At 39.6% G+C, this 12,289-nt stretch overlaps 1 protein-coding gene across 2 annotated transcripts in view; it reads left to right on the plus strand.

The window, feature by feature from the left end:
• The window catches only part of dtnbp1b (dystrobrevin binding protein 1b), a 65,833-nt gene that overhangs the window by 36,863 nt on the left and 16,681 nt on the right, over positions 1-12,289 (plus strand). Inside the window, exon 1 of one of the 2 annotated variants that reach the window (XM_031742189.2) lies at positions 2,496-2,831. The exons of the other annotated variant lie outside the window; for it this stretch is intronic. Within the exon in view, the coding sequence (XP_031598049.2) occupies positions 2,786-2,831 (46 nt within the window). The 5' untranslated portion in view covers positions 2,496-2,785. Of the gene's footprint in view, positions 1-2,495; positions 2,832-12,289 lie in introns of those variants that run through there. 2 annotated transcript variants of the gene reach the window in all.

Genomic DNA, 12,289 nt, shown 5'->3' on the forward strand with positions numbered 1-12,289 from the left:
AAAGTGTAAGAAATGTTTAAGCAAAAAAGGAACGACTTAATAAATAAATAAAAGATTAATCGAATGTTTATTGCACATTATTATAGCCCCCAAAAAGTTGGAGGTAGCTTCCCCGAGGGAGGTAGCCAATCAGGTCAGCTGTTAGCACTGATTAGGGCTGTTGCCCTGCTGTAAAAGCTGTCCTTGAGTCTGTTCAGAAGTTCCTGATGACTGTAAGTAACTTCTGCTCGACATACAGTAGGAAAAAACATACACCCACACGCATACATGTAGAAAATATAAAAAACAAAGCATTGAATGTGAAGAGCGGTAAACCGCTGCGTCTGTGTGCGCTGCCATCTTGTTCGGCTGGTGATGTATTAGTATCAGTTTTTATAACAACGGATGAAAAGGAATTGAAAGTAAAGACGAGACAGGAGAAACACCCTTCGACCATGTAACGAGTGTTACTGTTGCATAATTTGTACACCAGAGGGCAACGTCCCTGTAGGCAACTCAACAAGCAGCTGTTCTGAGCACAGCTGAATTAGAGTGTAAAGAGGTAATCCACAAATTGTTGTAATAGTAAAACAAGATTGTTTGTGAACGGCATTGTTACATTATCTTAAAAAAGACTCGCATAACAAATGTCAAGGAACTGTTTATGTTTACTGTGTCTGGAAAAAAAAAAAAAAAAAAACCACCACCAATATCAACATCAGTATTGAGCTTAAAAATCATATACGAGTCTGGGTCTACCATTAAAAAAGGGAAGTCTTGAAAGGAGTGTAGCAGCTTTACTCACATTTATGACAAGAAGCTCACAGCAAACCTGGAAATTGTCACGGTCAGAAGTCGCTGCATAAGAAATTCCTCCTAAAGCCTTGAAAGGTTTCTTTAATCCCCTTTTTCTGTATTGATATATTGTCCAGGCACAGTGCTATTAACCAGGCTATCCATTAATATCTGTACTTTACCACTAGTGAAAGAAAGAGTTTTAAATATCTCTCAAGGCAGCTCATTTCACTACATGAAAATGCTAAGTCAAAACAACAGCTGCACACCACTGTAGTAAAAATTAAAAATACTAATGTAGCACTGTTGATTAGTTATTCACAAATTAGCTGTTATGTTTAGTCACGTTTTTCCATGTTTATTTCTTGGGTTGTGAGTGTGAATCAGGGCAGTTATCTGTTTAATAACTCGCTTTTTGTATTGCATGATTTCATACTCAAAGAGTCCGTCCTCAATTCCAGCCGGTGCACTTTTTACCCCTCCCACAGCTCATTCTCTGCTGCAGTTATAATCACCCATAGCTAATTAAGGGGCTTATAATATTTCCGTTGAACTGCCTGCAGCTTTATTTGTACAGCTGTGTCCAAAAGCTATCGATTGTGGCTGCTGGTGTTTGTAGCTTGTTTTCGAGAACGGCCCTACAGGCGCTGAGAGCTTTGAAGGATCCTGAAGATGAAGGGTAAGGTTGACAAGGTTGGATTTAGTGTGTGTGTGTGTGTGTGTGTGTGTGTGTGTGTGTGTGTGTGTGTGTGTGTGTGTGTGTGTGTGTGTGTGTGTGTGTGTGTGTGTGTGTGTGTGTGTGTGTGTGTGTGTGTGTGTGTGTGTGTGTGTGTGTGTGTGAGAGAGAGATGTTTTAATTCCTCTTTAAACTCACAACCCTATGTTACTCTAAATTTCAACCAGTTTTTTAAAATAAAAACAATCTGCACAAATGTGAACATATTATAAAACCTATATCCACAATACTGTGTCAGTGGCACTTGTAGATCAGAGAGCTGTGTCTCTGCAGGTCCCATCACTTGAGCTTAGCATGCATTGGAAAAGAGGTGGGCAATATGAAAGAAAAGAAATCGGGAGGAGTTAGTGAAGGACATGAGAGGAGGCGACAGAGCTAGGTGGATTTGTGATGCTCTTCACAGCATCATGCTAATGAGGAGGATTATTATGTCCCCCCCTCAGGCTGTGGAGGCACAGTGTGGGCACAAGTGTGTTTCACTTTTGATGCTGTGATTTGTGTGTAAGGCTGTTCATGTGTATGTGTGCGTGGTACATGACAAAAGCAGCGAGCCTAACCTTTCGGAAAGGGTTCTGTTTAGCTACCTTGACATCTTTGCTCTGTATCCACTTTAATAGGTGCTCATAATCCCTATTCATTAAAATAGCTTACTCCTCCAGATATATAAAGTGTGCAGACTGGGTTAAGAGGCATCCATGTGTGTTTAAAGGTCAAAGCCAAATGTGTTCACGAGTTATGATTTCTAAAACTGCTCAGCTTCACACACAAACCTACAAACTCATAAGCGTCTATGCTCCTTATTTTCTATCCTCCTTGCGTACACACCCTCTTTCCCACCCCCTCTTCGCCTTCTCTTTTCTACTCAGGTCCCCCTCCTCCCTCGCTCAGCAGCAGCTAGTGGTATGCTCCAATCGTCTTCGCTCTTCTCCCTTCTCTCTCTCTCTCTGCACTGTCAGCCTCAGCAGTCTCCACACCAGAGCGAGACACTGGTGCAGCGCCGATCCCCCCACATGCACGTGCATGATTTGTGAGTGGCAGGTTCTTAAAAAAAAGGCTCAGCACCGAAGTGTGTACAAGTGTGCATGAGAATGTTTTTCTGAAGCATCTTTTTGTGCGGAGGAGCATGTGTGCGGGCCGAGAGACAGTGTGAGGATGCATGGTTGGCAGGTGTTGTCGTGATCGGTGGAGTTTTTGGTGTACTATCGTTGTGTTGTCTGCCTTCCCCCTTCTCCTCCGATTTGGTTATCCTGTGAGGACAAAAAGCATCCTGCTGGGATGTCCACCTCGCCTGGTGCAAATGATGGGAGCCAAAGGAACTCTTGTAAGTGACTTTATTTCATCTTTTCTATTTGAGGGTTGTGATTTCTGTGTTTTTCCAGGACGTCAAATGTCTGATTGGTGCTGATTTTATGTGAAAGAACCTTCTTTTTCCCATTCAAATAGCGGATGTTATTTTGAAGGGAGGCCTGGTCAAGACAAAAACAGGACATAATTTAAGTAAATGTATTTTACCATTAATGTATGCATCGCTAGTGAAATAAAGACTGCACTTTTTACTGACAGTAGGAATGCACTGTCTGCTGATGTGTGAGAGTTGGCTTGTGTGACACTGTACTGTATGTAATTAAGAAGATGATATGTAAATTAGTAAAAGTGAAGTAGTCCAACGTGTACACACTGCTACATGTTTACATGATGCAGCGCTCAGAGGGGTGTGTAATGTGGGAGTCCGTGCGTGTGTGCGCGAGTGTGTTTACACACATCCTGGAGCTTCTCCAGCTGTCGACGTATTGGGAAAGTGCTGTTCGTCGACTGACAACCAAGACAGCTGTATTTTCTCAGGAAAAGACCAGATGCTGATGTCATTCGTTATCGTCGAACTGTTAAGTATTTCATTTTCACACCTGTGTTTGGTGTAATCATTGTTAAAACTTATTTATTTTCTTGTGCTTTTGTGTGTTTTTTTTCTTAGAATAAGCTTATAAACTCATACTATGTCATTTTCATAGTGTAATTGTCGCATTAGTTTCCTTTGTAAATGTATTTGTACTGTATCGGCAGCTTTAGCTATGCAGGGCAGTGCTAGGTTGTGGAAAAAAGAATATGGCTATACCGTGTATTCAGTGGGTGAAAGTGTGTGGGACTCATGTGCGTTTTTGTGAGTTTTAATGTTTGACTTCATTCTGGCTTCAAGTAACACACACACACACACACACACACACACACACACACACACACACACACACACACACACACACACACACACACACACACACACACACACACAAAGGATTGCTGTACTGTAAGTGGGTAATTGATAAGACGAAGTGAGTCATTTTGACTCATTTGAAAGCTCAGTGGGAACATACACACAGAAATTCTCTCAAACACATCCACACACAGACACACACACACAGACACACACACAGACACACACTGGAATACATTGACTGTCTTGACTGAGGCACAGATCACAGCTGGGAAAATGGGCCTTCTCTTATTGCTTTCATTATTATTGCACCATCCCCCTCTTCCTCCTTTCATTCCCCTTCTCCTCTGTTATTTTCAGGATGTTATTTACTGTTCAACCTTTCATATAACTTGCCTGGAAACCTTCTGTGTGTCTGGGTGATGCATTAATGATCACACAATGACACACCCACCCACAGTAGGTATCAATTGTGTGTTTGCGACTGAGGGCTTTTTTTGTATAATTACACTGTTCTATGTTCTTTTATTTGCCCGACTAATACCGAAGCCTCCGTTTCGCTCTTTTATGTCTAGTTCTTGGTTGCTTTGTGTTGAATTTGACCAGTTTGCTCCTTGTCAAGGCACATCCATCACATTACCTTATCACAGAGCAGTGCTTTCAGACAGAAATATCAAGTGGCTGCAGGCTATGATTACTGATTTACTAACCATAATGTTACATAACCGAATGCAGCATCTGAGGAAACAGTGTAACCTAAAGAATAGCTTTTAGGAGAAGAAAACCAGAGATTGAACAAGTGAAAAGGAAAAGATTTCATCAAGGAGATAAATATTAACATATTACCATATCTAAGGTAGTATAAATAAAACAGCCAGCGTGCTTGTGATCATGAAATACAAATTTAGTGCTCAATGCACTGAATTTACTGATTAAACACTAAAAGCAAATCATCAGAGATGATACAAAGAGAGAGGATACTTATGAACTATTTATGGACTTGTGTTTTTCAGAGCGTCTTTTTTCTAAAGCGGCAGTATTTTTATCTGCGTCCTGTCATCTTGACTCAGTGTGATATTATCAAAGTGTAATGATGGTGCAGATCTCTTCTATCCTCGTTAGTTTGTGTCCTCTGTAAAGGAGCAACAGCAGGCACCTGCCACTGAGATGGATGTGCTGTGTCATCACTTCCTCAGCCAAATGATGGCTTACCTCACCTCTCTGTTCCTCTCCGCTATTTTCCCCATCTACTCACCTCTCTTACCCATCCCCACCTTTCTTTCTCTTTGTGCACGGTTACTGTACACATCTGCTCTCTTCACCACTGGTGTCCTTAATCTCCTCTCCTCTCCTCTCCTCTGCCCCCCCATCGCCCACTTTATCTAGGTTCACATGAAACTTTAATTGCATGTAAATCAAAGCGCTCCAGATATAATTAGTCTTTTGTGCTGCTTTAATAAGGAGAGTCTGCACTATTGAAATATGGTAGAGTAGCAGGCTCCTGCACTATCTCAGATAGCTAAAGCCACAGGGCAAACTCAAGTTTTAATGCTGAAGGAAGTGACGTGAACTTTTGAAGCGAAGGTTTTTAGTAACTTAAAAAAATGTATTCCTGGTGTTTTTTGGTTGTTCTTACTACTGTAGGGTTGATCTTCCTTGTCCCTGTATAAAAATCTGTTTACATTCACCAGACAATATTTAATAGGTAAATGCTCATTAAAGGTATCAGTATTAGGACTGTGTGTCAGAAATATTGGATTTTAAAATGGTAATTGGTGTCTACTTTTGGCAGAACAGGAATGGTGGAAATGTGACAGCGAGCAGGCAGCAGCACAGAAGGTGGGAATTTTTTCATGCTGAACCAATTATTTGCTTGTGCTAAAAAGTTAAAGCTCTCTAAATGACACGATTGTTGTTTGAATCTGGCACTGAAATGAAAATGTCTTCAGTGAGTACGACACTGTAACTGTATGCTTTTATTTTTGCATACATTTCTCCTCCTCAGCTGGTTTAGTTAAATTAAAAGCAATTAGCTTGTGAATTATTAGCATATTCAAACATTAATCACAGAGCTTATAAACAGAGTCTGTGCACGCTGACGTGCGTTTAATTTGTCTGATCATTGTCAAAGACTGCTTTTGAGACTAGAAGAGATTAATATTCGCTTCAACTGACCCCACTTCTTGTTTCTTTGTTTTTGCTAAATGGCAAAAAAATGTATTGATTATTTTTAGACCTTTTTCGTTGTGTTCACTAGTCATTCGACTAGTCATTAAGCAAATAGGCTCATATTTACCCACTTGTTGTTGAGTCACACACATGTCAGCCACGGATATGCAATATTTATGACATCTCTCTGTCCGCTCCAGGTTTGTTTATTGTCCTTTTGTCGGTCTCTTCCTCTCTCCCTCCTTCCGTGAATCGTTTCCACCTTCCTTCTTTCCAAGTCATGTCCACCTGGCTTAACAGGTGTTGTTGGCAAACCGTTAACAATATGTCTCCTCTAGTAACACTCATAAGTTTACTCATCTGTACTAGAGAGACAGCTTACAGTTTGTATCTGTTGTATAAAATTCATTACAAATAAATTGTAAATTGGCGATTTTTAATGTTTTCATTTATTACTTTGTTACTACTTTTGTATAATATGTTCAATTTAATTAGGCACAGACGGGAAAAGAGACGAGGGAGACAATAAAAAAAGTGAGACAACATTAATGAGTAAAAGGAAGAAGAGTACAAAAACAAAATGACATGAACAATGAAAGGAAAAATGATAGACAGAGCAAACAAATCACACTAAAGTAAGGAGAGAGCAGCGAAAAGGAAAAGGGATGGGATTGAAAACAGGTGGAGGGTGAAGGAGAGTGGATGATGAGACATGCAATTAGTGCCTCAAGAATAATAGGAAGAGATTAATAGTAGAACAGGACTTTAAAAGACTAAATCAAAACGGGTAATGCAGTAAAGAAACAGAATATTGATGTCTTAGAGCAAGACAGACACGATGTCTGGAAGTCTACTAATTGGTGCTGGCTGTGGTGGTGAAATAGAGGAACCCTGCACTCCTCCTCTACAGCCATGACAGGATCTTTCATTAATTTACAAATACCGACAGATAAAAGTGAGAGAACCATGACCTTGTCACACACGATGTCCTATCATTACTGTAGTTGTGACATATTTTCAGAGGTTTTGGCTTAATGCACTGTGGTTTAAGTAATTAACCTACAGAGCATTTAACACATGTATTATTATTACATAATACCAGAAGCTCTTCAAGTCATTTTATATGTGCTGTTATATGTGCTTGTTTTTAATTTGGCATGCTAGGATTTCCGCTCAGCCGTTTGAATTGTTGAAACATCTAAGCACATTAAGAAGATATCGGTTGTTTGGTTAAGAATGTACAAAGAGGACCGCATGCACTTTCGTCAGGCCATATGTGAGTTAATGTAGATTGTAATGGAGTTTTATAATCTTTCCGTTACCCTTTTTTAGTATCACAGCTACAAATAAGCTCCTGTTGCTTATCATGCTGAGAAATTATACTCTGAGCTGCGTGACATGACAAAAGAATAAATACTTAGATCCACACAAAGCGTAATGACTGTAATTAAGGGGACAATAGTGACTGATATATAATTTAACACACTAAGGAAGTGCGAGAGGGATGAATCTGAATTTAAGCTGTCAGGTGATTTCAAACACCCTCGCAAATGTGCCTGTCGGTGATGTAAAACTCAGGGACGAAGATGACAAGCTGCTTTAAATTCTCTCACACACACACACACACACACACTGAAGAGATTAAAAAACGCAGTGCATTCTCATGCATAGAGTATCTATCCAAATGTGAAATCTCTTTTCTCATTGCACAGAAAAGAAGCACGTGTAATGGGTGTTTTTGTTTCAAAACCTGGTCACAGATGGTTTAGAAATTGCATTTTCCATCACTGTGTGAGGTACCTCAGCAGGTGGGTTATCACTTTTTTTCCTCTTCTCTCCTCCCACCCCTCTGGGAAATGGGCAGAAAGAGGATCGAGAGAAAAGTGATGGTGTGGTCAGACAGCTATAGAGAAGCTCTAATTAGGTCCATGGTTGAACAATTAGTATTTATAGGCACCTACCAAGGAGAGTCTGTCACAGTTTACTTCCTGTTTCACTTTGGGTTCAATACTTTCTGGGGTTTTTTGGTTTTTCTACTTTTTTGTCAGGTTTGTCTTTAATGTGCTTCTGTATTTCTTTTCTGTATATACTGTAAAGACAAGTTCCTCCACTTCCCTCACTTCCTGTTTTTCCTCTTTGTTTTTGTGTTTTTGTGGATTTTCTCAGCAGAAAAGAAATGTTAGACCATGTGCACATCTGTGTCGCTGAATATGCATCTGCATGATGTGGATACACATGGATGCAGAGATCAGTTATTATGTTCTTTGTATGGTATTGTTTGACAGATTTATTATTTATGTGTGCATTGTGTGCGTTTGTGGGGGTGGGACCAATGTGACACTCATGCATCAAAACAACAGATAAATCGACAAAACAGCACAGTCACTAATCGAATAAGCAAGCGTTTCAAACAAACCTATTCCTGCTAAAGGTATTGTCTAAAGATGCTAATATAAATACTGAGCTTTTACTGTAATATTTGTCAATTGTCAAAACTGTATAACAGGAAAAAAAAAAAAAAGAAAATTTAATTAATAATTAAAACAGGTCTATGTGTCACAATAAGTCTAAATGACTTTAGATAAAAATCTAAAGACGTTTAGATTTTTACTTTCAGGGTTGGGAAGTGAGTGATCATTTATGTGCTGCAAGTGCTTGAGAAGGAAGCAATGTTACCAGCACAGAGGATATAAAACCCAGTTTTATGCAACATTATGACAATTTGCATCTCCTCATCTCTACACAGCTGGTCCAGACAGAAAAGGCTAGCAACAGATACGAGACAGGCAAGAATAGTAACACTTGTATTTGCTGCAGATCTATGTGACCACACATGTGTTAGCAAGAGAGAGATACCCATTGCATCCATCTATATTAATAAGGTCTGTTTGCAGATTTCTTAACGACTACAGAAAGCTGTTGTAGTTGGTACACTCCTTCATTGAAGGTTAGCTCAAAATATTATGTGCTGACAAACTGTGAAGCTATTCAAATATGAATGTATTTGACTTGAGGCTACAAGGTATACATTTTTGAACAGCAGAATTGAACCACATGATCATGATGCACTCTAACAGCCGCGGGACATACAGTACTAAGTAGATGGTACTGCACTAGGCCACGGGCAAAAGAAAGTGAAACACTGGAAAAAAAGAAAAAAAAAGATAATCAAACAACAAAGTACAGTTTGGGGTAATAAATACCAGAGGGAGTTTATATGTGCAGTTTTATGTCATCATTGTGCAAATACTGTGGCCAAGATTAGGCTTTTACAATTCATGCTGGTACCGACAGGAGTGCACACCATGACTGCAAATAAATGAGGATGTGAATGACAGACAAGAGCAACAAAAGAGGGATGAAGAGAATACTTGAAAAATATGCAGTGACAGAGAGGAACTGGAGCTTAGCAAAAACAAAGAGATGTTGCTGATAGCTTCTGATATCTCTGTCAGTGTGAGGAAAAACACCCTTGAACTGTTTAGTGTAAGACTTCAGCACAGATGAAGACATGAGCTCTCTGCTCAGCAGTTAACCCAGGGAACTGAAAAAAAGAAAAAGAACTGGCACGACAGTGTTCGTAAAATACCTTTTGAGTTTCACATCATTATTATGACACCTCAGTGTCAATATGTAGAGTGCATCGTAACTGTGTCAATAACATCAGCCCTACAGGCTAAAATACAACTGTTTTGTTTATGAACATAGTCTTTCATTTCTGCTTATGGACCTGCTCACACTGCAAGTTTGCAGTGACATCAAAATGTCATTGAAATGGAAATTGCAGTGAATTATGCAGAAGCTGCTATGTCTACATTATTCTACAATGCAGGACGAGGTGAGCGCTTTGCCTCAACCTCAGTTCAAGGGGGAAAACAAACACAACTGTCAGTTTTTTTTTTTGACATCCTCATCCACATCGCTTTCAGTGTGATCAGTTCACACTGAAATTACACCCTAACGCTCAAAAACCAGGCTCGACACACAGTGACTTCAATTTTGTCCCCAATGTGACACACGTCCCCATAACTTGGTGAGTGGTCAGGTTGAAGTCCCCACATGTAACAATAACATGAATACACACAAACACTGACTTCCATTTCATCTTTAACCATAAGTACTACTTGCCTAATTTTATAAATTAAACCTGACTTGATCCTCAAATTAAAACAAGTCTTGCCCTTTAAAACTGAATAAATATATTTATGGGGACTTGCTTTTTGTCCCCATTGAGAAGATGCATGGGTCCATGATGTCACTGTGTAAACACAAACAGATTCCCACAACATGAATCTTATCTGGAACACACACACACTCATATATACAGACAGATTATCTCAGTCTGCCTCTCGTTTACTCTGTCATCACAAGATGACAGCAGAGCAGCTCTTGGGATATAAAGGAGTCGCTTTTGTATATATTTATATAATAGTTGCATTATCCCACGTGGCTGCCTCTCAACCCAGGCTTGTATGCACACATTTCTATCACTCTACCACCCTTATTCATAGACCTTTATGGTGTTTGCGTTAGCATGGGCTCCTATAAAGAAAGCATGAAAGAAAGCTTCTTATCCCATAAAAAGGAAATTCATCAATTTAGTAGAGTGATCTGTAGTGTAGGGTATACTAAAAACTACACAAAATAGCACATTATGGTCTCACATGACCTTCACTTATTGTTCCTCTTGGACATAAAGACTTTAACCTAAACATACATAGATAAATCTCAATTTATCTCGCTTCCACCTCCAATCAAAAGCCTTTGTCTCTCAATCCAGATGATGACAGAAAACACAAAAACTTTAAATAATAAAAAGACCATGTTGCGTATATGTCAGAACACCTGCTCTGGTTCAGCACGACTCTGTCTTTAAACTAATCTATCATTTATCAGCGTCTCTAAATGAAAAGACCTGCAGTACACTCACTCCTGCTCTTACACTGACATGAGTTCTGATGAAAAATTGATCAAAAGGAACATGTGTGTGAGCCTTTTCTGCATGGTGGCAACTCTGTTATGTATGGAGGCACATAACACAGGCCCAAAAGTCAGCGCAGTGCAGATTTTTCACGCCCCTTATGTTATAATATAAGCTGTAGACAGTTTTAAAAAGAGAGAGTCTTGTCAGGGGTTTAAAAAGAAGCATGCACTGGCTCCACTTGAAACTTTGCACATCTATTTGTAGGACGATTTTTACATTTTTACGCTCAAGTCATCCCACATTGTGCTTATGCTTCACTGGTGCTGTCTTTGATGCTGTCTTTGTTATGCATGTATAACTCCACACTGTTTCTCACTTGATTGCTATGTTACAGCACATGCAACTGTTTCTAGCGGGCAGGTCTGTACTCTTATTGGGGATACTGGCAAAATAACATGTGTTTCAGAAGTTATTATTCATGACATGTGGTATACCGACCCCTTTTTAAGTCTACTTGTGCAACAGCGGGCCAGAGTTTCTGCACAATTGGCTGATAAGCTCAGATGCATTTCATCCCAAATCTCTTTCACCTATATGTGTCTCCTGCCTTTCATCAGCTTTGTAAAATAGAGAATAATCATGGAAAGGGTCAATAGGTCATTCTGGAGTGGCGTCTTCACTGAACACTTGCGGTTGTGTTTTGCTGATGTAAGACTGTAATTGCGAGAAAAGAGAGAAAAGAGGGCATCCTTGCATAATGCATCAAAGCCTGCATGAAATGTAAAATATTCGCATATTTTATGGCCCAAAACAAACTCGGCTTGTGTACAGATCCTAAACATATAAGCATATTGGATATGGATATCTGCATGCATGCATCTATTTATTTTCACGAATTCCAAATAATCTACAAGATTTGGAGCTGATTTAACCCAACTACAGTGCCACTGTAATATTCTAGCTTGTGCATGTTCACAATATCAGCATTAGAAAAAAATGCTGCAGGGCATGTGGTCAGTGATTTTGCTGTGTATTTTAGTCACTGCAGTCTTCCAGAGATTTTAACTGCCTTTTATAATTGCGAGGGTCAGGTTGGCTAGGTTTCCCAATTTACACCCAGTCATTACCACTTTACCCATCATTAAAAAAGACATCACTCTTATTGGTGTGAGAAAAGCTCCCTTCAAGGCAAGCAATTAACGCACTAGAAAACGCTCCTCATCCTCCGTTTCTTTCCTCCTCTCCTCTTTTCACCCGCTCTGTTAAGAGTTCAGAGGTTTCTGTGATGTAAGCCTTTTTAATTGTCTCCCGGGGAGATGGGTAATTTTTTTTTATCTGTTTCGAACAGTACAGCATGACATAGCCATACTACGTGAGCAGATGTGCTAAGCCTTTGTCGAGGTGTCATTTGTATCCACCATAGTGCAGTTCCTCGTTGTTAATTGCTAAGAGCCGACTGGCTGATAAATGATTTATT

The sequence above is a fragment of the Oreochromis aureus genome, linkage group 22 (assembly GCF_013358895.1).
Source record: "Oreochromis aureus strain Israel breed Guangdong linkage group 22, ZZ_aureus, whole genome shotgun sequence".
Lineage (NCBI taxonomy): Eukaryota > Metazoa > Chordata > Actinopteri > Cichliformes > Cichlidae > Oreochromis > Oreochromis aureus.